The sequence below is a fragment of the Hypomesus transpacificus genome, chromosome 19 (genome assembly GCF_021917145.1).
Source record: "Hypomesus transpacificus isolate Combined female chromosome 19, fHypTra1, whole genome shotgun sequence".
Taxonomy (NCBI): domain Eukaryota; kingdom Metazoa; phylum Chordata; class Actinopteri; order Osmeriformes; family Osmeridae; genus Hypomesus; species Hypomesus transpacificus.
Genome location: NC_061078.1, coordinates 10,035,905 through 10,055,010, shown reverse-complemented (window position 1 = coordinate 10,055,010; position 19,106 = coordinate 10,035,905). Strand labels below are relative to the sequence as shown.

The following is a 19,106-nucleotide window of genomic DNA, read 5'->3' as shown; positions in this document are numbered from 1 at the left end:
ATCCTCTCAACTTTCTGTGGGTCTGACAAAATGACATGAATCCTTTTTAGTCTTTCAAGTTATCTTTATATATGGAACTCTAGAACTGAAATCAGCTGCTTTGATACATTGATACATTTCGTACATAAAATCCAGAGAAAGTAAGTAGAAATAATAAATAGTGGATGTCTAAGCAGTAACATTTACCATTAAAAAATGTCAAATATCTACCAGAATTGTCAGACAACACATGCAGAGGACTGCTATTATATTTAACCAAATACAAGTTATGCGTCTGAAATGTCCCCCACTATTTTGGAATACGTGAGTCAAGTTGTGCGTACATATATTTTAAGAATGATTTTCATTAGTGAAAGTTCTTGATGAGTTTGTATCCACAAGTTGTAACAACTTTTCACCCATGTACTGTCATGTATTAAACTGTGAATTAGCAGCAGTTTCAGTCCATATCTTGCACTCTACGGCAGATCTCAGCTGTAAACTCGGAGCACTTGGAGTTTCCACCTAGGTCTTTAGTTAGTACCTGTAAGAGAATGAGGAAAAAACATGAAACTTTTATCACTTCAATAATCACCCATGCTATACCACCCATATCCACGGAAACTACTGATGCCTATATCAGATAAAAGCAATGTCTCCAGTTTGACAAAAAATGTCAAGCCACAACTCACGACTGTTTTAATATAAACAATGTATTCAACTATTTCCTTAAAGTATCATTGTATTCTAAGCAATTTACTAAAAGTATTAAACTGATTTAGGCAATTTAGTGTTACATTTTGCCAGATAAATACCCACCTTCTTGTCACGAATGGTGTCGAAACAAGCTGCCTCAATCTTCTTGCCATATCCATGGAGACCCATGTGGCGTAGCATCATCACAGCGCTCAGTAGCAGAGCAGTGGGATTGGCCATGTCCAGTCCTGCTATGTCGGGAGCTGTCCCGTGAACCTGGAAGCCACAAAAACATAAGTGTCAGTTACTACAGTATTAACTAAATAGTCATTTTTCCAATTTGCTATGTATAATGTATAATTTGACTGGCTGGAATCAAGGCTATTATGTGACTTATATGGGAATGCAATGGACATGTTATTGGTCACTTTTCATGTGACTAAAGATAAGACTTTTAACAGTGTACATGAAATAACTTGACAAAACAGTGTCTTGCATTTGTTCGAGAAACAATGAAACTATTAATGAAAACGGCCCAAATAGCGCAAAACAAACCGATTCAAAAATGGCGACCCCATTGGCTCCAATGTTGCCGCTAGGAGTAACTCCCAGACCTCCAATAAGTCCAGCACACAGATCACTGCAACAGACATACATACACTAGCTACTTCTGCAGTAATAACAGTCTTCAAAAGAACGGTGTAGTGACATTAATGCACACAAATAAACAAGCCAAGGTTAGGCCGATAAGATCGAAGCTCTTTTAAGCTATTAATGTGTTTAATAGTTTAAGTAAATTCAGTGTACAGGCATTCAAAGGAACACTGACCTCAAAATGTCACCATACAAGTTGGGCATCACAAGCACATCAAACTGAGTAGGATCTTGTACCATCTGAAAGAGAAATAATTTTGAAATTTGAGATCAGATAACTGAACTAATTGAAACACTTTTAACAGTTACATTTTTGCATATGGGGTTGGTCTTACATTAAGACACACTGTGTCAAGGTACATCTCTGTGAATTTTATGTCTTTAAAATTCTCTGCCACCTCCCGACATTTTCGCAGGAAAAGGCCATCGGACATGCGCCTGTTCGAAAGAATAAAGCACAATTAAATCAATGATTTAGTTTGTGGTATCTATTAATCTTTGACAGCCATTTTATATGTATTTTCAGAATACAATTAAAGCCCTGTCACACTAACATGATGTTGGCTTTGTGTACTGCAGTGACGCTGCTTCTTTGATTGTTCCTGGCGTATTCAAAGGCATACTCAGCTATACGCCGGCTAGCATCTTCAGTGATCAGTTTGATACTCTGCACCACTCCGTCCACAATCTACAACAGAAAGAAGATGTTATATATGACACAAATGTTAACATGGACAACATATGTTTAATTTTTACATTGTAAGAGGAAGAGGATTGGCTTAGCCATAGACATGTTCAAGGGACAGTGATAACTGTGGCATACCAGCTGAGCAACGGAACAAGACAACAATAACAGAATATTAAGGATAATTTGGTCTTAAATTTTAGGGAAATACATCTCAACACTACAATAGGATTTGGTACGGAGTGATTTTAGGATTCATTGAGCAATGACATACAACACCATCAACCACCACTTGATGATGACAAAATGAGCAAAGGAGGACAAGCTGGAAAGCAGAAGTTGATGAACATACAGAAGGGAATCTTGTTAAAACTACTTTTAAGCACTAAGGAAGTTTCATATTATGGGCTGGTTAGTTCAGCTGTTCCACCTTACCTAGGAAACAACCTGAGGAATAGCCTAAGTGTTCCCTTTCAAATCCAGCTGGAACAGTGTAAAAGGCTATAAGAACACCAGTATTGACAACTAAACCATGATTGGTCCTAAACAACTAGAAAAACATATTTGATACAGCTGCCTACAGGCCATGAGGTTCTGTGCTGGATTCCCATCACTTGTCCAGGTTGTACATTAAATCATAAAATCATCAGCGACTTGTCTTTGTTTAAAAAAATCAACACTATTAATTGATGGCGTGAAACAATGTCCTTACCACATGCTCAATCCCACTGTACTCTCCCTCAGTGTTCTCACGGATGGTGACCAGGTCGACATCGGTGTAGGGGGTCTTGTATCCCTCAATAGAAACACACGGACGCACGTTGGCGTACAGGTCAAAGGTCTTTCTCAGCAGCAGGTTCATGGAGGGGTGCCCTGCAGCAATGGGGGTCTTCAAGGGCCCTGCAAAAAGTAACAAAAATCAAGTTCCATTTGGCTCCTTTTCTAATACTGATAAAATATAAATAATACAAATGTATACAAACTAACAATACCAACCAAAAATATAACAATGCATTCATTTAGCATATTTTATTCAAAACAACACATAAGGGGGATTTTAACCTGGGACCTCTTGATATCATGTTAAGTGCTTTACCAGCTTTACCCATAATAACAATTTTCATACAGGTACCTTTTAAACCGATCTTGCTCTTGTCCATAGATTCCTTTGCATCAAGGGGAATCATCCACTTGCCTCCAGGTCCTTTGATGGCGGTTACATTCCTTTCCTCCCACCCAATAGGAGCCTTTGGAAAGAATGTTATACATTGCTTTAATTTTGTTTTATAACAGCGTCTGAACTGTTGATGCATCTACTCTCTTATGAAGTCTAGCCTACAGTCTGTTCAGACTGCGAGAATGGACGGAGTTGGTGTTTCAAAACGTACTTTAGCCGCCTCAAAGATCTTCATGACGGCTGATGAGATTTCTGGACCAATCCCATCTCCAGGAATGAGTGTAACCGTTTGGATCTATGGAAGGCAAGTTATAGTCCCGTCTATTAACATTATATAGGACTCAGTCAGGAGGGACCTTTTCAGATGCAAAGCAAATGAAAAGACATAGCATCCACCAAGCAAACACACTAGACATATGTGTAAGTTTCTAGAACTCTTGAGAAGCATGCGAGCTGACTTACCCCCCTCGAAAAAGGTTTCGAACCTAATACCGGTCTCTTTAGAGCCCCAATGACTTGGGACACCTGAAGCGAAAACAAGAAACGTAAGGTTATAGATCGCGTAGGTCTAGCGTGCAGATACCTATATGATAATCACAGCACATATGGAAAGCATTGCAACATGAAAACACGTAACAAAAAAACATCGTTTTGTTAAACCATCAAACCGGTATGTCATAGTAGCACATAGATTGCAAACGTTATTTTGGGTGTCAGTGAAGGACACGCACAGAAAAGGCCTCACACAGTATTAGTGGACAGCATACTTCATTTCAGAGGCCACCAAGCACCGAAGTGGAGGAGACCCTGTAGACGCACATTCAATAGAAAGGAGGGTAATAGTGGCGTAATTGATTAAGGCATACATGTTTTCTTACCATTGACCTCCACGCGTTCCCTGCCATACTTGTGATTTGGTCCTTCTACTGCTGTTCTACAGATTCCGGAGTGTAAGCTGATGTCGTCACATACAGGAAGTCCAGTCTCGAGTCTTTACAAGGTTGCCAGTAAATTATATAACCCACTTTAAGTGCTACTGCTTTTGAAACGTTAGTTTATAATTGAAAAAAGTTCAAGTAGGCCATTAAACAAACTACATATTACGCACAGCAATATATATTTAGTGCTACTACTTCAATTATTTTCATCTCAATCAGTAGCATACTAACTGACTTACAAAGTATGTCGTTTCTCAGTGCATTGTTAAAACTGTACTACTACTACTACCGCTACTTTGTTATTTTAGTTTTAAAATAAATATATAAGAAAAATATTAACAACTACCTGGATGTAGGTATTATGGTTGCATTCCATATTTGTTGCAATGCTTCTGCACACATAAAATCTATGATAGCAGATTACTTTTAAATGGCGCCACCTGGTGGTTCATCATTTTCATCTGCTCTGTGTGCAACATCCTGAAACAATCCAGTGATGAAACAACGTTCAACAAGGACTCAATGTGCGAGCCACTCTACTCCAAGAATGCGTGAAAAAGAATTTCTGCCTTTGACTGCGTCTAAAATAACGAGCTCTGCAACGACGTCTACTTTGTTTGTAAATATACCAATAATCCAAGAAACCCGATCAAAAATTATATGTCTGGAGAATGCATCCATCATGTTTTCATGCAGAGAACATGATGTCGTCTTAAATTACTAAAACAGAGAAAGCATCACGAACTTCCAATGTAATGTGTCTGTGTAATGGAATAATTACTCGACTAGGATGGGTAATAAGCAAACAATATTTACTGATGAACAGTTCGAGGCATATCAGGTAAGATGTGCATTATATTTATTTATTTATTTATTTATTATTGGATATGTATAATGTAGCCTTTGTATTCACATCACCATTTTCCATTTCTGTTAAAAAAATATTATTAAGAGTGCATTTAACTGATTTTCATCAACATCATATGCGTGATGCATTATGTGTTTCAGGTTAGAGAGACACACCTTCATGAGACCAATATAGATTTTTACATTATTTGAGCATTAATTATTCTCATCTAATGATCATTATTCATATGCTATAACATTTTATGATGTTAATTGATCCAGGCTTGTATAGTACTTTCAAAGGTTAGACCTGGCCCAGCAATGTATCAAGTCCAAGCTCCCATTCTGTACCATGAAGCATCGCTGGGTTCTTCTTAACATTGTTCTCACAGGTGCTACTTCAAACAAAGAACCGTGTGAGAATCATTAAAATAGTGGTATGGTAATTCCATAAAATACATAGTTAAGAAATGGTTTATATTTAATTTCCAAGTTGTCCAAAAATTCTTTTGTAATGGAATCTGTGGTTTGAAAAAAAAAATCTGCTTGTTATAGTAGATGTAATAGAAACTAGATAGTGTAATTGGCTATATTCTTGTGTTTCACCCTAAGACTAGGCTTTTATCTTTGTCTAACTACGGACCTGCCCGACACAATCTCAGACGCATTACCAAATGTTGGCCGTTATCATATCATCATGGCAGAGCCATATCTGGTTACCACTGCTGATTTAATCTTGCACAATTGTGTTGTTCTGCTCCTCTTATAGGATTGCACTTTCTTCACACGCAAAGAGATCCTACGGTAAGTTAAATATCTGCTTTACCAACCCAGCTTAAAGACCTTCTGTAGGTCATCTCAGTAGCTTCTAATGAAGGACTGTTGGACCATGTGGTTGTTTCAACAACTTAAATACACGTGAACATGAACGTTTGACACTTCATAAGAAAGTAATAATGGGCCGACCACATCGATAAAACGTATGTCTTAGTGGTGTTGAGCACACAATCAACTCAGATACTTTCTGAGTTGTTTCGAAATAAAATTAATTGAGATACAGTTTGTAATTAAATATCTATTTCGCTGGTTCTTTGGGGCAAAGGAACTTTCATTAAGACTGTAAATCAAGAATCATCCAATGGTTGTATTGCTCATGTATATATAATTAGGCCCACATCAATCTACTGTCTATTATTCATCGTTCTTTGACCAGTGGTTTTCTACAGCCCCCACTTTTGTTGCTCAATTTCAAACTGCCTCTGTAATTTGAGCTTGTCCAAAACCAGTGAATCTCTGTCTCATGCTAGTTTTTGCTGGCCTCAGTATTCTAAAGCAATTAAATTGCTGTATTGTTGCCAGGGGATGGTGTGTTTTTTTTCTCTGTCAGCCGTTTATTTTCTTCAAATGTAGGTCATGACCACAATACTGCTTTCAAAATGCTACATAGTCAATGGGATTATGACTTCAGAGATTTATATTATGATTAAGTATATTGCATTGTGATGCATTCTGGAGAATCAGTTTACTGTAGATTACAGTCAGATAATTGTTGACTCATTGTGTGTTCTGCGTAATCAATGTTCTCTTGCTATCTTATTACGTCTCTTTGCTTTAGTGAGTTTGTGTTTACAGTAGTGTATTGATTACATCATGCATCATTAACTAGCAAACTACTGAAGTGTTCCTTTAATTCACGTAATTTATATCTTATCTTAAAACATGAAGAATATATTCTAAATTCAATAGTAAATGTAACCATAGTAATAGTCAAAATCACTCTCTCCAGAACCAGACAATTGTATCCTCACATTTTGCTTTTGTCTGGCATTGTAAAACATACACCACTTCAGGGTACATTATCCTCATCATGGCAACATTGTATCAGGAGACTTGAGTTGAACAAATTCCCAGCAAGATAGCACTGGGTCCTGCTGTATGACGCACACACAGTCCCCCAAGATGGATTGTCGCAAGCACAGATGTGCCACAAATGGGCCAATAAACTTGCAGCCTGGAGTGTGAGTCACATGAAACGCCAGTAACACAAAGTCATGAGCTGGGCTCTACTGCAGACCAGCAGGTAGGCAGGAAGACTGACCGTGTAGGTGGTCCTGATATAAAGCGGAGGTTTTATTTGTGAACCGATAGATATTTTATCTGGAGCCATTTGAGTGCTGTCTGTTCCCAAGGTACGGTCATGGCGATAGTGGATACTGTATGATTTTCCCCTTCCTGTTTGAACTGAAATAGCATTTTTTTCTCTGTCCTTGGATTTGATGGTTTATACACACGGTTCAGTTAAAGGTCATCAGGCAATACACTGTACACTGGAGTCCCTGTCCTTATTTTATATTGATAAGTATGTGTCGCTGTGCTGTAAAAACATTTCAACCATTAGGTTCCCCTAGGTTTATATAATTGTACCCCATCAGTAAAGTTACCAAGAGTCTGGAAAGGTGCAAATGATAAAGACTAACAACGATTTCCATGTTAAGTTAGATCTATCGTAACTTATGTCCTATACAGAAGAAAGGCGTATCTTGCCAAAATGATCCATGTGGTCAGATTATGTTTTGTTCCATCTGCTATCAAGATTTATCCTTGTATGGATTAGGACCACAAAACCAGCCTGCCAAGGTGCGGTATCTTCTGGAATCCTTCCAGAACTCATTCATTTCTTAAAGACAGGAGTGCTTTGCTTTATGCTAATTGCCTGCCAGGAGAGAATCTCTTTCAGGTTTATAGTCTGAAAATTACTTTGATCTGGGATCACCCCAGACAACCTCTGATTGGTCATTTGCAGAAAAGGTTGGGCCCTTGTGTGGTGATAGAGCAGGTTTTGGGCATTAGTTTACCACTCAATTCACAACTTATCATCTGACCAAGGAATTACCTTTATTGACAACAAGAGAGTAAATGGCTTGTGGGAGTGTGAAATATAGTAATTTCTCAAAACATTTGGAAACAATAATTTCACAAAATATTTGTGTGGCCTTGTGTCTTTGCTGAAAAATGCAAAAATTGTGATGTGTTTTTCATATTTAGTCTTCGGTCTTGAATTGCTTCCCCCTGATATTTGATACATGAAGCTCCCCTTATGGCATTTCACCGTTTCCTTCAGTGGAGATGTGTGGAGGTTCAGTATTGTGTGATATAAAGTACATTCACCACTACCTCACAGACCTGATAAGGCTAATTTACAGAGCTGTTGGGCCGCTCCCGCGCACAGACGGATTCATCTTTCCAGAAGTGGTGACACACTGCCCTGAAGACATAAGACAAACGCCAGAAAGGCTCAGTTGGTGAAGAATAAGCACTGGTTTTAGTATTCATTTTAAATGTGATCTGTAAACATCTCATTAACTTCTTAGCAATGTTTCAGCCAAGGTTACTTACATCTTTGACCGACAGGCTGCTCTTTGCTCAAATATTGTTCAACTCAATGAGACAGTTTGCCACATTGTGGATAGTTACCAATGATATACAGTATATCAAACTGGTATAAAAAAGCAGTTAAATGGGTTTATGATACATGGTGTTAATTACTTAATCTGTTTATTCCTTTCCCATTTATAAACCATACGATGTTGATTTAAGGCCAAATTAATTATTCTACTCTAAAGGTAGGCAGGTATAGTATACTTTACACAAAGTGTGCCATCATTTGCAGAGGGAAATATAAACATATTGCAGTGCATCATGTGTTCCCTCTCTCTGTTGAAGATTACATGCCAGATACCGTGAACTGGCTCCCCACTTAGTTCCAATGGATTACACCAACGAGCCAGATATCAAACTCCCTATGGCACTGATCATCAGCATGCCAGAACTGCAGGTGAGCATGTCTTCTTTATGTTATGATGATACAATTTTTGTATGTAAAATGTAGACCATGAAAGTTTTTAAAGTGCCTGAAAGTGTAATAAAAGTTGGTCCAAACACAATCTCCTATGGGAAATAAATGCTGCTGTTGGTTGCTGAAGTGAAATGGGTTAGTAGTGACATTGTATCAGTGAGGATTCATGTGTCCAAGGCCGTAGTCATTACTGCTCTGATAGCCCTGCCAGTGAGAAACATCCCATTCACTCTCTGCTTAGTCAGCACCCACTGTGATTAGTCAGCCTCAATATGTCACTCACCCTTCCTGCCAATCCCCAGCCTGGCCTGTTACATGTTGAGAGCAACATACTGAACAGATACAGCAGTGTTGAAACTGAGATTCAGCTTTGCCATCGACAAAAAAAAAAGGTCTCAGTACAGATTCTCTGTTGATCAAATGTATCAATTCTAGATTGGTCTTCATCTAAAACTAGCCAAGACTGGATACATACTAATATGTCACATACAGTCAGCTGCATCTGATTAACAGATGAATACACCTAGATGTAAAGTACACATCTCCAACAAGCTCATGACAGGCTTCGTACATAAGAAGCTATTCATTTAAACCATCTATAAGAATCTATTTGGTAAAGCTTCATGTTATGATACTATAGCAGTCAATTACTTTGGTTTTCACTCCATCAAACTGCATCCATTCCCATGTCACATTAAGTGGCATGTTGTCTCATCAAATCATACCCATCACATGTTTCTCCCTGGGGATTATGAGTGTAGAGACAGTATCCATAGCCCATTCATACCAGGGACATGATAAGTGTCCCGTCACCTACCCCTGTGGTTGTAAACATCCCAGTGCTTGACTTCCACAGACTGGAGCCATTTGGAAGCATGAATGATGGTTCCCTGACAACAGGCATAGCCAAAATGGCACCAAAGGTCACACAGTCGTAAATTTGTGTTTCACCTGTGCAGATTTTGACATGAATTACCTCAGTTTAGCCTAGGCAAGCCGAGTGTACCCTATAGCCTGCAGCTAAGCTTAGCCTATAGCCTAGCTTAGCTGACGATGAGGGATAAGAGCCACTTTGCTGACATAGCAATCAGGTAGACGGCACTGTACATGACTAGCTAATGAATGGAACCTGGCACGCAATGTGGAGAGAGTGAGATCAGGAGCTGCTGGAACATACAATTAAACAGGCTCTTAGAGTGATTGGATATGTGCATTAGTCTTGTTCTGTATCACAATTAAGTACTTGTTTTTTATGCAAATATGTTGTGCAAGATTGAGTGTTTCATAGCACTTAGAGGGATAAAATATCATCTTTATGGGGACATTTTACCTTTATCAAGCTGGTTTAGTTTGTCATGTCAGTGCAACAGAGTTGACTGGTCAAAACAAGCTGTTTTCTCTGTATCTTCCCCCTCAAGGAAAACCCTTTTAGAAATCGCATTGTGGAGACCTTCTCAGAAGATGGCGAAGGCAACCTCAGTTTCAACGACTTTGTAGACATGTTCTCTGTACTGTGTGAAACAGCACCGCGAGAACTGAAGACAATATATGCTTTTAAGATCTACGGTGAGCCTGCCTGTCACTGACTGAATATTTGTCAGAAGTCAAAGTACATGCAATTGGTACCATCAGTCATTCTTCTTGTTGACTAACTGTGACATTTTCCTTGCTCACAGATTTCAATGTGGATAATTTCATATGTAAGGAGGACATGGAGAAGACATTGACCAAGTTGACGAAAGGGGAGCTGACTCCGGAGGAGGTCAACCTGGTGTGTGACAAGGCTATCGAGGAGGCAGATCTGGATGGAGATAGCAAGCTCTCATTTGCTGACTTTGAGAACATGATCTCCAAAGCCCCAGATTTCTTAAGGTACAGCGATTCTAAGAGGACAGGGATTCTTTACGATGGAAAAGTACCTATGATAGAACAATCTGCATCAGTATTCAAGGATGTTTAATAGTTCAGGCCATAGTTGTTCCTTGTACATTACAGAAACACATGTTAGGACAAAAACAGCCACAACATTGAGTCTTGAGTTTGACGAATGGAGTCAAATGAGTGAGACATTGTATTCTGCAATTCAGCAAAAATAGTTTCAATTAAAAAAAAAAAATTCAATAGTGCTTGATCACATTTTTGGGTGATTGATCATGCCATTGTAAATAGTTGTTTCATTTCAGTACCAAAACCATGCAGATGAAACAGCCAGTGGAAGGCCACCTATTTCTGAAAGCTTGATTTATCTTGGCAGTAAAATTACCTGGAAATTTGTCAATCACACAGGGTCAGCTTTAGATTGGCTTCAACTTGTTTTCCTTGTTTGTCATTGGGGAATTCATTTTAAGTTACAGCTCTGAGCAAGACTAGTGTTCGGTTGCCATAGCTGCTATGCTGGTAACTTTAAGAGAGAGGTGCATTCCCCATTAATAAGCCATCCCACCACATTTCTACTCATTTTCAAAAGAAAAACCTTAAAGACCAGAAGCTGTTTTTTCTCAAAGACTTTGATGAATTTCAGTAGTTTCCCCAATCCTTTTGCAAACTCAATTATAAAGCATTTTCCTTAGTCTCTATTTCACACCTACATGAAATGGGGCAGCAGTCTTCTTTCGAGGTACATAGTCCATGCAAAAGACTGCCATTACTAATGTTTGGGAGAATAAACTGTCTATCAACCTGTCACGGCAGTGCAGTCCAATGTGACATTGGTAATAGTTCACTGGCCAACCCTTGTAAAATGGCAGTACAGTGCCTCTATTTCACTTTAAGTAGCACTACTAGCAGCGTACTTGTAAGTTAATGGGTGTATTGGAGTTCTGTTCTGTGATCCCCCTCCCTGGCATGGCATTGTTCCTCACTTCAGAAGTCGCTTTTGTAAATCTTAACTGAAAGTCTGCCAGAGTGACACATAAAGCTTTAGAGAAAAAATTATGGTAATGAAATGGCATGAAATGTTAGCAAGCATGAGTCTTTTGGACTTTTCTAAAATGTGTTGGGATAATTTAAATATGAACACTGCAGCTGGTGGTTCTCTACTCTGGCTTCAGTCATGCTGCTGAGGAATCAATGTCCTGTGACAAAATGACATTGGCAAAATAACATCTCAGAAAACCCATCTTGTAACAACAGTATAACAATATGATATCTAGTTTATTTATGGTCATTTTTCGTTAATAGTGAGCCCAAACATGAAAATGTATCATTACTGCCATGTTTTCCAGTCTAGTCATGTCAGGTCCTGGAGACGCATTGAAAAGAGGGAAAACGGTAAATGTGTGAAATGCATTACATTATGTTGTATATCTAACAATGACTCTTATTGTCTACTTATAGCACCTTCCATATACGAATCTAAGGAAACTCGATGAGGAACAGAACATTGTTATGGAGGTGATGCTGAACTACATCCATGTTCCTCTGAAGTCATCACAAGGCACATTTCTTGGGATTAGACATTTAGGATCCCTATCACCATACCACAGCTAGGCCCCTGACCTTAGTCTCACTGAAGCACAGTGCCTGTCCTACCAAACACAAGTGGAGATCTATCTGAACATTGAATTATATTTTCAATGTGACCTTTGTGATATAATCTGAAAAGTGGAACCAGGAGTTTTGAATACAGGATTGTGTACCCTGGGGGTCTTTTTCATGGAAGCACAGGCCTTTTTGCCGATTCATGCTCTACAGGAAGTATCACATTAGACACTTTGAAATAGAAAATCAATAATGCATGACTGTTTTCTCTGTAATCAATTCTTATTCCTTAAAGTTGGACAATTAGATGGACATTAACTCTAATGGAACAAACAATGGTGGTGGACAGAGGGTGAACCAAGATGGGCTCATTTTGATACCAGTAGTGCTTATCTTACACAATGTGCAAGGGTTTTAATAGCAAACCTAGGACTTTGTTGCAGATTTTTTTGAAGGCTATATTTTACATGCAACCATTATTTTATTACTGACAAAAAAATGGACAAGATAAATCAAGGGCTTTTGCAGTGGAAGTTTATGCCAGAAAGAAAGATGCATACAAAGTATAAAAGCACAGTTTTAGCACATAAGACAGAACAGTCAGGAGCTATGCAATCTGTCTTAATGATGTGCATGAGACTAATTTAAATTGCAAATATCTTTTTTTTTCTCATCAAGTATTGTCTAACATAATGGAGCATATTGACAATCATACTAAACTGTTATTCAGTTGATGGAAGGGCTTCGTCTCCACCATAATGTCATGCTTTGATACCTTTTCATGCCTCTAAACCTGATACAATAGCAGTAATTTACTTGTGAATGTAGTATTTACAATATTATTAACATTTGGCTAGACTTGAATAAATACATTTTCTGTTGCAAGATATGCAGTGTTTTCCAGCTAATTTTTCAACTTTGGGTAATACTATTTTCTTGCTAAATTATCCATTAATAAAGTGCATATTTTAACAGATGACAGATTAGGCTAGATTTTTTTGTTTTTTGGATTGATGGGATAATTCCAGAATAAACTGTAAAGATAATCAACACATTCAAACCTCATAAAGTTTGCTAAACATTGCTGAATTAGCACTAGAAGTGCAGACAATATATTTAGTTAAATAATTGGTAATGTTAAGTTTTTAAAGTGCTTGATGAGTAGAGTTGGATGTCATACTGTACATCAATTTAGAATGTGTTCTCATGAGATGCTTTGCAACTGAAAGATTTATGCATTCTCTCTGCAAAGCCCAGTTGAAAATGCTATGAATGCTATTAGAAACCATAATTATGCTAATGCTCACTTGCTGTTTTTACAACAGAGGTACTCTACATATATACCTACTGTTGTGTGTGCATACATTTTATGGAAATAAGATATCACCAAGCAATGTACTAGTAAATTTCCTTGAGCTGAAACCTATACGATCTATAAAAACCAAAGAAGGACATCATGTAGCCATAAAACCCATACATCCTCCTTTAGCTAACCAGTGAAAATGGATTGTAATTTGAATATAGGCAGTAAGCAATTTTCAACAGTGCAGGTACCTGAATGTAATTTAATAAATTCATCCTTACGTAAGACCCAATGCTAATACTTCAAAGGACAGGGAGGAAATTGGAAAACGGGACAAGTTCCAAACTTTTCTTCCAGTGTGGCATGGCTGTTAAGCATGGGCCCAAGCTTAACAACCACTTAATTCCGCATCACATCCCCTCCAGCTCCCTTTATGAGAATGCCTATCGTACTTGCAGGCAGAGGAGATCACACTGATTGTGCTGCTCTATTAATTGGCTATTCTCTCCCTCGCCTAGCATCTGCTGGGTCTGGTTTCCAATACCATGCAGTCTCTGTTATAGAGTTCCACAGTGAAAGGGATATCGCTGAAGCACTAAAGCGGCCATAAAGACATTGATTCTCATTACGCCGCTCAGCCAAGTCCAGTGATGCTGTGTCCTCGATGCTGCAGCCAGTGGCCCCCTCACTCCGCCGCAGTCAGTCTCATCATCTTACCTGACTGTGGCGCCATGTTACATTTATATAAGGCCTTCAGACTACATGAGTGTGACTCCTAACTGTCAAAGGACACCTCCATATATTGTTTCCAAATAATGGAATTTCCAGACTGGATAGTTGTTGTCTTCTGGGAAGAAACAGCTGTATTTGCATCCTCTCGTAAAAACAGAAGCACGGTTAGGCATCTCAGTTGCCATTTTAGCAATTTTTGTTATTGTGAATGAGCAATTTGCCATCATAATCAGTTGGGTGGGTAACATTAAACTTGGAAGGCAGTGCACAGCCCTTCTTTCCCCTGGAGCTAACTCTCGTAGAGCCCTTTGAAAGAATTCTGAGACCTAATACTCAGATGAATTTACCTTACCTTTTTCAGTATGGAGAAAGCCCTCTATGTTGCACATCCGAACACATTACCATATTCTACTGTTATTTATGATGTGAAGCCTGCAGTAAATACTTAAAACTCAGACATGAAATACTGACACTGTTGTGGCTGACATCTTGATAACCTCCCTGATATGATGAAGATGTTGTTCCTGCCCATTATCTGTGACAGGGTTCAACTCACTTTTGTAGACTTCATGAATCCTGGGATCTCAGGGATATCTAACCAGCAAAAATGTACACGTGGATGAGTTTGGCACGCTGATTTGTCTACACTTTACGGTAAGAGCAAAAAAGCTACAAGACTGTGGAGTTTAGCTTTCGATTAGATTAAAAAAAAGTTTTTGTCTACACTTTACGGTAAGAGCAAAAAAAGCTACAAAACTGTGGAGTTGAGCTTTCGATTAGATTTTTTTTTTAAAAAGTTTATCCTGGGTAAAATAGCAGAATGGAGCATTCGGTAGATACTTGTTTCTAAGAAGCTCTGCGATGCTTTGCTCTTTGAATGAAGCAACTGAACAATAATAATTCACAAAAAAACATTTTGGGCCATGGGCGGTGTCTTTTCAGGGTAATTAATCTAAAATCTGCTATGGTAGCCTCAATGTCAACTTTTTTTTAAAATTAGAGTGTCGGTTAAACACAACTAGGCTACATAAAGTCTAATGCAGATCAATTATTTTGGGCGATAATAGGGTCCTAACGTTAATCTGTTTGTGTTGACCTCGACGTCCCTGTGCCAGTTCAACAACCCATGATGGCCACTGTGGCCGTAACTCGGATGACTGATTTCAAATTTCACCTTTAGTTTTCATTACAGTGTTCCAGACCTCTTTGTACCTGTGCATGCCAGAATGCATTCAGAGGGAACGTCCAGGGGGCCCGCCAAGCCCTGAGTTATGAAGCTAGCTACAGCTGGATCTTGGCCAAGGAGAGCGCAGAAGGGCCAGTTATGGCAAAATTGAAATAGGGGGTTCTGTCTGAAGGCTCTTGTAATATCACTGTTGAAAGCCTGGCCAGGATTGCTGGTGTAGAAAATGAGACTTCACACAGGAGACAATTTAAAACTCCCCCCTGTTTTGTCTCTTCTCTGACTTTATTGCAGTTTTGTCTTTTTTCTTTGTCTTTGAGTTTGGCAGGTGTGTATATATGTCTTTTGCGAGTTCTAGTCTGCTCTTAACATTCATGATCTTGTGCAGGATGCTGGATTTTTTCCCCCACAGTGCACAACCCATATTCATCACTGATTCCACCACATTTCCAACTTTTCTTTTAGTAGGTAAAAAGTACCATTGTGCACATTTAAGGCTAGCTGCTTCTACGACAAGAGAAATATAACTCCTTTATAAGCTTTGAAAAAATGTTAATTTAACAGACATGCACCTGCACATCTTCTCAACAGTGCCACATTTGATTCGCTGACGGGCCAATCTAATCGTCTGTTTCTGAGTGATTGTATTAAGGCATTTGGAATCATATTCTCCAAAAAAACTATAATTCTACCACCCTGTTAATTAACCAGCTCAAAGTGCACAGATAAAAAATGAATTTAACATTTCATGTGCAGTGGTAAAGTCAAGTCATTTATGCATGACATTTAGCTTCAGGCTAAGTCATTAAGAAGTACACAGCACTACAAGCATGAGCTTCCAATTACACCTGACCTCATCGCGAGCGGCAAGTACAAAGATGGTGTTATCTTTGAGTGGCTAAAAAAAAGTCAGTCAATGTTGAAGTTAAATGTAACTGAGCATTTGCTAAGCCTGAGCATTATTTTGGCATGCACTGAGCATGAAATGTAATGGCTCAATCAACCAGGGCATCAAGACAAGCTAAAATAATGGTAAGCATATATGCATGCTGTTGTTTAACTAGCCTACATAAAATAACCGAGACATTTATCTGACTGATCATGGATTAAACCAGACCACCCCTGCTTATTTTGCAAATCAATTTAACACAATAATGTTGTTGCACTACCATTTCGTGATAATATGCTCTTTTGTGTGTTACCCAATATTTAGCGTTTGGTTTCTTTAAAGCTCAATTAGCCAGTGTACAATGTCTGCAAGTGTTAGGGTGTCAGCTGTAAATAATGACACATAACATTTATTACAAAAATGTACAGCTAAATTCAAGTTTCTAGTAGTACAGGAATAAAATCGCTGTTTTCTATTGCGGTGAACACGAGGTTCTATGGTGTAATGGTTAGCACTCTGGACTCTGAATCCAGCGATCCGAGTTCAAATCTCGGTAGGACCTACGTTTTTAACATCAGCTGAGAAACCGATTAGAAAGTTTTGCTTGCTCCCAAGCGTCGTTTCTAGAGTTAGAAACTGACTCTTGCGCAAAGTTGAGACAAAACTGAGTTTTTCTAATGAAGGCACGTTATGTATTATCACCAATTGGAAGCCTTTACAACTCTTAACCACTAGGTGGCAGGATAGTCAATGGAACCACGGACTAAAGATGACACCATCTGGGGTATGCCTTGTTGAATAGATTAATAGTTGAGTTCCTAAAACAAAAATAAATAAAAAAGTAAACAGCATAACAATGTTTACCATAATGCTACTTCAAGTTTCTCTTCTGTTGAACAAACCTTCAGTTAAAACATATTTTTGGGGTCATGTTCATTGTATGAATTGCAAATTAACATCAAACCAAATAGGGGTTAGGGTTAGTTACTGTTACAGTTGACTGTCAAATGTAAAGATTGCAAAAGCACCCACCTGATGGTATCGGCGTAAAACTATGATGATGCTTGGCAAAAACCAAGCAAACGTTGAGACGGATTTGAGTAACACACACACACACACACACACACACACACACACACACACACACACACACACACACACACACACACACACACACACACCCCACCCCACACCCTCATCACAACCAAAATGGCGGAAGGTAGAGTCGGATCGGCAGGAGCTGGACAGTAAATTGTATCTCAAGCACTTGTCGCTTGTTAAAATATTTACATTTGTTATGAAAGTGGGGTTTTAAGCAACACCATTTCAAGTTGTGAGAAGACTCGTCACATTTGCAAAAGGTGTAAGTATTAAGAACCGTTATTTTGTGTTTATTAGCTAACTGACTGTGAGTTTACTAGAGCTCGCTCGTTTATATACATCCAACTCGTATCCTTCTGAATTGTCAGGGAGGCCTATCTTTTTGGCGTACTGGACTTGTTTATTGAGGTATTGTAGTTAATATGTATCAATGACTGCCTTGTTTAGCAGGCCACAGCTAGCTAATCATGTGTAAAGTGGCATGTCATAGTTTGAACCATATTGTCCCTGCTGTGTATGCAGTCCTCACCCTCGCTGAGTGTCCCTTTGCGAAGTATACGTCGCTAGCCAACCGGCCAAACCGTTGTAGCTGATTTATTTGAGTGGCCGCATTTAATACGAAGTTTTTTAATAAAACGGGATCGTTACAGCTTAATATCCACTGCGTACCCTGCCACAAATGATAAACTGATTTAGTTAAGGAAACAAGTTTTGTTCATGCACAGCACGTGAGGTTTTACTCTGTTCACGGTGTTGAGATATCCCGTTTAAAGGGTTTTCCTAACTGTTTTCTGACATTTTGGAATAGAGTATAGATAGTTCAGGAACAACTTCAATACTACGATGGAAACCACCTTTACTCATTCGCATTATTAAGATAACCCGCTTGCAAATTGAGATGTACAATTTCTAGCTTTTCACATAAAAAATATGTTAAAAATGCTAGATCTTTTTGTCTGAGTCAAAACAATTTATAGTAGCAAAGATACCATAAGAGCAGAATCGATGCACACTTAAATTTAAGAGTTGATATGACGTGGAGCTAAGCACCCAACCCAAGTACACTAGCAATGGTGTTAGCTTAAGCCTTAAGGAATAATGGGGAATGCATCATACATTTCCTAACACTTGAGTGTTGTAATGGTGACACAGGACAGGCACGTTTGGTCAAAATCATGCATCAGTCACTGACAGTGTTACCCTGTGATTTAAGAACTAGAGTTGAGCATAACAACTATTATCAGACTGTAACCTCACCATACAAATTAACTGAAGAAGTATGTTATACCTAGCCTGCTTCAGCCTTACAAAAATGGCAGTAGCCAGCATTAGCTAGGTCTTGTATGGATCACATATGTCCATGATCTTGAGCTTCAATTGTCACTCAGTTGCTTACAGTGTAAGAATACTTGAAATGTCTACAGTCTGCGTGGCTGGCCCGTGTATGTTGGCGTTTCCTGTAAGTGTCCCCCACAGTGGAATGTTAAGGAGGACAATATGTGAATTACAGAAGCAAAACACATGGAACTTGCAGACAAGTGAGTTTGCAATTGTACTAATCTTGACAGCAATGTCAAGGAATCTTAC

The 19,106-nt window shown here is 38.7% G+C and overlaps 3 protein-coding genes and 1 non-coding gene across 12 annotated transcripts in view; 3 read left to right on the top strand and 1 right to left on the bottom strand.

Moving 5' to 3' along the window:
- Positions 1-43: 43 nt before the first annotated feature.
- Positions 44-4,175, bottom strand: idh3a (isocitrate dehydrogenase (NAD(+)) 3 catalytic subunit alpha). Its single transcript, XM_047042745.1, has 11 exons — positions 4,070-4,175; positions 3,654-3,716; positions 3,403-3,486; positions 3,147-3,261; positions 2,727-2,914; positions 1,884-2,017; positions 1,665-1,767; positions 1,505-1,569; positions 1,231-1,315; positions 799-951; positions 44-523 (listed from the first exon to the last, which is right to left on the bottom strand). Exons 1-11 carry the CDS (start codon positions 4,094-4,096, stop codon positions 440-442), a joined length of 1,101 nt encoding a protein of 366 aa, XP_046898701.1. The 5' UTR covers positions 4,097-4,175; the 3' UTR covers positions 44-439.
- Positions 4,176-4,621: 446 nt separating this feature from the next.
- On the top strand, positions 4,622-13,192 carry LOC124481922 (calcium and integrin-binding family member 2-like). The gene is made up of 6 exons (XM_047042213.1): positions 4,622-4,970; positions 5,745-5,779; positions 8,699-8,810; positions 10,250-10,397; positions 10,508-10,703; positions 12,168-13,192. The coding sequence occupies exons 1-6, from the start codon at positions 4,920-4,922 to the stop codon at positions 12,187-12,189; spliced, it is 564 nt and encodes a 187-aa protein (XP_046898169.1). The 5' UTR covers positions 4,622-4,919; the 3' UTR covers positions 12,190-13,192.
- A 3,716-nt stretch (positions 13,193-16,908) lies between these two features.
- On the top strand, positions 16,909-16,980 carry trnaq-cug. The gene has a single exon. It is a non-coding gene; the product is annotated as a tRNA-Gln (tRNA).
- A 642-nt stretch (positions 16,981-17,622) lies between these two features.
- The window catches only part of LOC124481509 (C-myc promoter-binding protein-like), a 39,331-nt gene continuing 37,847 nt past the window's right edge, over positions 17,623-19,106 (top strand). For all 9 annotated transcript variants that reach the window (XM_047041499.1, XM_047041497.1, XM_047041498.1 and 6 more), the window contains exon 1: positions 17,623-17,781. The gene's annotated coding sequence lies outside the window, so the exon portion shown is untranslated. The remainder of the gene's footprint in view (positions 17,782-19,106) is intronic.

What these genes read in the sequence shown, in the direction of transcription:
- idh3a (XM_047042745.1), bottom strand. Translation starts at nt 4,096, where the DNA reads ATGGCAGGGAACGCGTGGAGGTCAATG. An exon ending in CGAAACCTTTTTCGAGGGGG is followed by an intron (nt 3,487 to 3,653) that starts GTAAGTCAGCTC and finishes TGCCTTCCATAG; the next exon opens with ATCCAAACGGTTACACTCAT. An exon ending in ACACCATTCGTGACAAGAAG is followed by an intron (nt 524 to 798) that starts GTGGGTATTTAT and finishes ATTCTCTTACAG; the next exon opens with GTACTAACTAAAGACCTAGG.
- LOC124481922 (XM_047042213.1), top strand. Translation starts at nt 4,920, where the DNA reads ATGGGTAATAAGCAAACAATATTTACTGATGAACAGTTCGAGGCATAT. An exon ending in AACAGTTCGAGGCATATCAG is followed by an intron (nt 4,971 to 5,744) that starts GTAAGATGTGCA and finishes CTCCTCTTATAG; the next exon opens with GATTGCACTTTCTTCACACG. An exon ending in TCAGCATGCCAGAACTGCAG is followed by an intron (nt 8,811 to 10,249) that starts GTGAGCATGTCT and finishes TTCCCCCTCAAG; the next exon opens with GAAAACCCTTTTAGAAATCG.